This window comes from Coregonus clupeaformis, chromosome 10, assembly GCF_020615455.1.
Source record: "Coregonus clupeaformis isolate EN_2021a chromosome 10, ASM2061545v1, whole genome shotgun sequence".
NCBI classification, from domain to species: domain Eukaryota; kingdom Metazoa; phylum Chordata; class Actinopteri; order Salmoniformes; family Salmonidae; genus Coregonus; species Coregonus clupeaformis.
Genome location: NC_059201.1, coordinates 64,242,113 through 64,248,050, shown reverse-complemented (window position 1 = coordinate 64,248,050; position 5,938 = coordinate 64,242,113). Strand labels below are relative to the sequence as shown.

The 5,938-nt window shown below is 45.7% G+C and overlaps 1 protein-coding gene across 1 annotated transcript; it reads right to left on the bottom strand.

The window, feature by feature from the left end:
• Positions 1-5,938, bottom strand: acadl (acyl-CoA dehydrogenase long chain). Its single transcript, XM_041888915.2, has 11 exons — positions 5,792-5,938; positions 4,854-5,030; positions 4,401-4,538; positions 3,491-3,655; positions 3,075-3,141; positions 2,713-2,877; positions 2,228-2,329; positions 1,871-1,984; positions 1,423-1,550; positions 1,059-1,145; positions 1-948 (listed from the first exon to the last, which is right to left on the bottom strand). Exons 1-11 carry the CDS (start codon positions 5,875-5,877, stop codon positions 855-857), a joined length of 1,323 nt encoding a protein of 440 aa, XP_041744849.1. The 5' UTR covers positions 5,878-5,938; the 3' UTR covers positions 1-854.

The following is a 5,938-nucleotide window of genomic DNA, read 5'->3' as shown; positions in this document are numbered from 1 at the left end:
TCACCAAAATTGTATAACTTTAATAAACAAGCAATATTATATTTCAAATCAACATTAAGGTGGTGTTTAGATAAAATAAAACAAATCTAACACAACAATCAAACGTACTGCAATGTTCTAATACACGGCTTGTTGTGGTGTTTTAATGATGATCATTAATAGTTATAAGTAGAAGAGAGCAAGGGTACTTCCGGTTTGGACAAAAGGCACATGGATGGATAAAATACTGTAACATCTTTCATTCAAACTACAACATTCTAACTTACGTGACTATACCATTTCGTTTTCTACCCCCATAAACACACCAGGACAAACAGTTGGACACAAACAAAGGTGGTTAAAAAAAATATATACAATTTCATTCTGTGCATTTGATCATTGTTTCAATCTCTTGAGATTTCAAGCGTGAAAGGATGTATGGATGGATTCAATAAAATATTGTTTGCCTTGTAGATGCCCAAGGAAAGGGATAAACAACCCTACATCTAGAGCGTTAAAAACACATATTCCCAGGCAATATTAGCAAATAAATTAAATAAAGAAACCCTAAATATCTATTATTTCAGTCCATGCTTATTCAAAGAGGAGTGAATCCTAAGTTCCACTTAAGTCCATTTTATCTCAGTCATGCATTGAAGTCAATGGGAGACTAAGTGAAAATTTGACTTAAGTGAAAGTTCAGATTCACCCCAGACATACCACTGGCCTACCTTCAATCACCATGACAATCACTTTAAAAGGCACCGACAACAAGCTAAGTAGCTAACCCAGTCAAAACTGCTGTTGGTGTAAGAGCCTGTTATGTTAACCACTCCCCAGCTCTCCTCCATGGTGATGTCACTGGGACGTCTCCCTCACTTCTGGCTGACGATACTGCGGGCGATCAGCTCCTTCATGATCTCATTGGTGCCTCCATAGATGGGCTGGATACGGGAGTCCACAAACGCCCTGACGGAGAGCGAGAGCGAGAGAGGATTTTCATATGCACAGACAGCATAGAATTAAATAGAAAAATATTGTATATCTCCATGACACACAAACGTCTCACTGTCACTCACTTGGCGATGGGGTACTCCCACATGTAGCCCCAGCCTCCGTGGAGCTGCAGACACCGGGTGGCCACAGAGTTCTGGAGGTCAGACGCCCTGCCAACAACAAAACACTCAGACGATATAGGAGGGATCACATTTCTCTGCTCTTCTCCCTGAAGTGTGCACTTCCAAACTCTTAATCATGGATTTAAAAGCATTGGCTGGAAAGAAATATCCAGCATCATTCTAATACCAATCCACTCCCTTTAAATCCATAAGGGTAGCTGTGTGTTCAAGTGCACTTTACCTGTCAAACATACTGACAGTTCTTGACTGGAGTACCGTAAAGCTGGTAAAAGAGGGGTAAGTTAGTATTTGGTTGTGTTCTCACCAGTACTTGGCCATAGAGGCTGTTTGAGAGTCCAGGCGTTTCTCTGAGTGGAGCTGGAGACAGTTGTCTAGAAAGGAGCGGCCCACACAGATCTCAGTCTTCAGCTCTGCCAGCTTGTGCTGCACTGTCTGCACCAGGCCAAGAGACAGGGGGATGGAGTTAGTGGATCACTTCAACATAATACAATACAACTTCATTCCTTCATTTGATCAAACAGAAATGTGTTCTATGGAGCTAGTTTTGGGTTAAGTGCCTTGCTCAAGGGCACAACGGCAGGATAGACAGGATCTGACACCAGCAGCCTTCTAGTTGCCAGTTCAGTCCCCACTTTTTTTCAGCTTCTCTACCCTAGGTTACCTACCGCCCCGATAGAGTCAGTGGTCCACTAGACTGAATACGCCACTGGTTGCTACAGCAGAAACACCAGTCAAAGATAACGTTATCCAACCTGAAGGTGAGCGATGGTCTTGCCGAAAGCCTTCCTCTGTGTCACATAGTTCCTGGTCTCCTCAAACATGAACTCACTGCTGGCGATGGCCATGTCTGCAATCAGCAGGCGCTCCTGGAAGAACGAGGAGGAACAGGGAAGGTGAGGAGTAGTAATAATGAGGCGGTTTGTAGCTACTAGTTATAGCAATACCTTTGTGATAATCAAGTACATAGAATAGGTTAGAGGTCAATTCACTCGTTGCTTTTTAAATAAATACAATTGCAATTTCAGCTTACTTCCTAAATCAAAATGTAACTGACCCCAACCCTGGTATAATGCAAGTGTAATTCATCTCTGAAAGGTGTTGTTGTGTACCTGTGGCAGCTCATTCATCAGGTAGTAGAAGCCCTTGTTGACCTGTCCCAGCAGGGCAGAAGCAGGGAGACGCACGTCCTCAAAGAACAGCTCGGCCGTGTCCTGGGGTCAGAGAGAAAACGGTTATTATATATAGAAGGTAATGGCTGTTCTATACTGGGCTGGCATGACAGTGACCCCTTCTGGTCATCTGAACCCACTTCTCAAGGGACGTCAATGTCAAACCGACTGTTTGAAGCAACGAGGGGTCTTTTTATTTGACCAGACCTGGATTCAATAGTGTTTGTTTTCTTTCAAATACTTTAGCTGCCTTCGACTGAGCTTGCCCAGCGCAATGGAACCAATGGAAGAGTCCAAAAAGTGCAACCCATCCATCTGGTTCTACATGCAGTTTCAATCAAAGTATTTGAACCCAGCCAGGTGGTCAAAATGGCCCCTTAACGAGATAGGGTTAAAAAATGAGCGATTTAGATTTCTGACTGTACCTGTGCCATCAGGCCAATCTTTTCCAGCTTCTTGCCCGCCTGGAAGCCCGGCATTCCTTTCTCCACCAGGAAGAGGCTGATCCCGTGGGCCGCTGTTTTCGCCTCGCGGTTCGTTACGGTCACCACGATCACCATGTCGGCCATACAACCGTTGGTGATGAACACCTGCGGGTCAAGGGACAGAGGTCAATGACATGGGTCATGTTCAGTTGGGAGAAAACATTTTGAAAACGGGGGAGGTACTACTCAAATCTGTCAAACAAGAAAACTGATTTTCATTCTCCACTGCAAAACGTTTTGCTACGGTGTGCCCGACTAAACACAACCCTAGTCTGGTTAAACCACATCCACCCTGAACGCACCTTGTTACCGTTGAGGATCCAGTCATCGCCGTCCTTCTTAGCGTACGTCCTGACACCTTGGAGGTCACTGGGTAGAAAGGAGAGAAGAGAGGGTCTTTAGGATGGACTGCTATTGGCTAGACAGAGGTAGAAGTTGGAGCACACATTATAATGAAAACAGAAAACAGGCAGAATGACCCCACATTGACCTTAACATCATCAAATTCTCATGTTGAAAGTATAGCCTATTAAATGAACCATTAATACCCTTTTCACACCATCGTGCCGACCCAGACCGTACTGTGCCTGCTTGGATATTTTCTTTTCACATCATCCTTTCCAGTAGGGTACCAACAACTCAAGTGGATGTGTAACCAGACCAGCGCAGTACAGCTCAGCTTGGCTCAGCTTTGTCCAGTAGTGTTAAAAGTCCTCACCTGCCAGCTCCTGGCTCCGTCATGGCGATAGCCCCGATGCAGGTCCCAGCAGCCATCTGCGGTATGAAGCGATCGATCTGTTCCTTGGAGCCGTAGTTACTGATGTAGGGCATGCAAATCTCAGAGTGGAGGGCGAAGCCTGGGCCAGAGCAGTTAGAGTACATCCTCGAAGACAAAGAGAGACAGGGTGAGGAGAGGGGTCTGCTATGTGTGACTGGGTGGGAGAGTGGGTGTGAGTGGGTGGGTGGGTGGGTGGGTGAGTGGGTGGGAGTGAGTGGGAGGGTGTGTGTGAGTGGGTGGGTGTGTGTGGGTGGGAGGGTGTGTGTGGGTGGGTGTGTGTGGGTGGGAGGGTGTGTGTGTGAGTGGGTGGGTGTGTGTGGGTGGGTGTGTGTGTGAGTGGGTGGGTGTGTGTGGGTGGGTGTGTGTGGGTGGGAGGGTGTGTGTGTGTGTGTGTGAGGGTGTGTGTGGGTGGGAGGGTGTGTGTGTGAGTGGGTGGGTGTGTGTGGGTGGGTGTGTGTGGGTGGGAGGGTGTGTGTGTGTGTGTGTGAGTGGGTGGGTCGGAGTGTGTGTGTGAGTGGTTGGGTGGGTCGGAGTGTGTGAGTCCTATTATTATCCCCTCTGACTTTCAGTACAACACAAAGCCTGTTGACAGAATAGCATTTAGATCAGTAGCCATCTAAGTTAAGTCAGTTGTTTGAAATGTATCACAACTACTACATTCTCATTTACGCCCATGGTCATAGCAATAGAGCTTGGGGAAACACTAGCCAATCAACCCACTCCTACACCAGGGTCTGTATTCATATAGCGTATCGGAGTATGAGTACTGATCTAGGATCAGTTTAGATCATTATGAATATGATTATACGGACAGTGGGGAGCTGATCCCAGATCAGGACAAGATACTCACTGCTCCTCCCACATCACAGCTGCAGACAGCAGATCTCCTCCGATCCCACCGTGCTCCTCTGGAGTGAGGATCCCCAACAGACCCTGCTCCCCAGCCTTCTGCCATAGCTCCCTGCTCACCATACCTGCCTTCTCCCACCTGGAGGGGGGAGAGGGGAGGGAAGACAGAGATAATACCTTAAGTCAGCATTGTGTCATCATCACAATATAAATCACATCATCAAAACCATTCAGTTCACTGGGGGGAAAAAAGCTTGATCATCAAGGTCCTGTTTATTATGTCACACAGTAGCAAAACCATTTCAAAACGTTCTGCAATGGAAAACAAGCGTTTTACAGCTGGCTCCTCCCTGTTTGTTTCAGTCAGTTTCCTACCGTTTGGTGATTAATGAACAGGACCCTGATGGGGAACACTAGGCACATGCGGAGATGGTTACAGACAGGCAATACATACTCCTTGTGGTAGGGCACCACCTCCTCTGTCCAGAAACGTCGGACACTCTCCCTGAACATGTCATGGTCCTCGTTGAAGATCCTGCGGGTACCGATGTCCATCAGAGTCTTGGCGCTGGACGTCTCCGGACGATTGGACGGGGGAGCATCCCCTTCCTGGGGCTGGCTGTGTTGCAATCTGGGAAATGGAGGCACGATCACTTATAAATAAACTACATGTTGGTCTAAGGGCATAACAAGGCTGTTGTAAGGCCTAATGTATCCAACAAAGTCTACCTTTAATCTTTAGGTGTGGTATACTGAAACACTTGTGTGCTTGCTAAAAAGTAATAAACTGAGACTTATTCTGACATCAGTGTAGTTAGTAGTGGATTTTGAGTCATGGAATGAGACTAGCCCCCCATGGTGGGCTGAGTAACCTCGAATGACATTAACCTAATGCCATTAGTTAAGTAACCAAGCAACCAAACCAAGGTAGGAGCAATCAATCAGGATAGTCAGGTTCATGAATAGGGAGTATGCAGTGATGTAGCTACAGAATAAAATCACATTATCTGGTGTAACAATCTGTAGTTAGCAGTGTTGGATAGCTGAGTTACACTCAAACCCCCTAGTTACCTCATATGTAAAGGCAAACGTTAGATAGGCTTTAAAAGGCCATTTCTGGGAAAGTGTGCCAAAGGTGACTGTGTCCCAGTTTCGCATTAGTGGGTCAACAGACAATGTCGAACACTTCAAGTAGCTATATTTTGCTTACTGACTACATATATGACAACACTGACTAACTAAAATATTATGTTTAATGACAATTTCAATGAATTCAACACTATTCAAAATAGAAAAAACAACGAACTTATTTCCTGCTCAATGACAGTAAATTAAACGTTAAATTAACACCGTTTCCCCAGTAAAATTTCCACGCAAAACTACGAAACGCACCTGGTATTTGCAGTAGAAAGTACTTGTCCACCTCGACATACATTTTTCACACCGGAAAAACACGTTTTCACAGCTTTTGACAACATTTCCCCCTGTACCGCTTTCACCCAACACACACAACAAAAGTAAATGTGTTTCTTCTTCAGT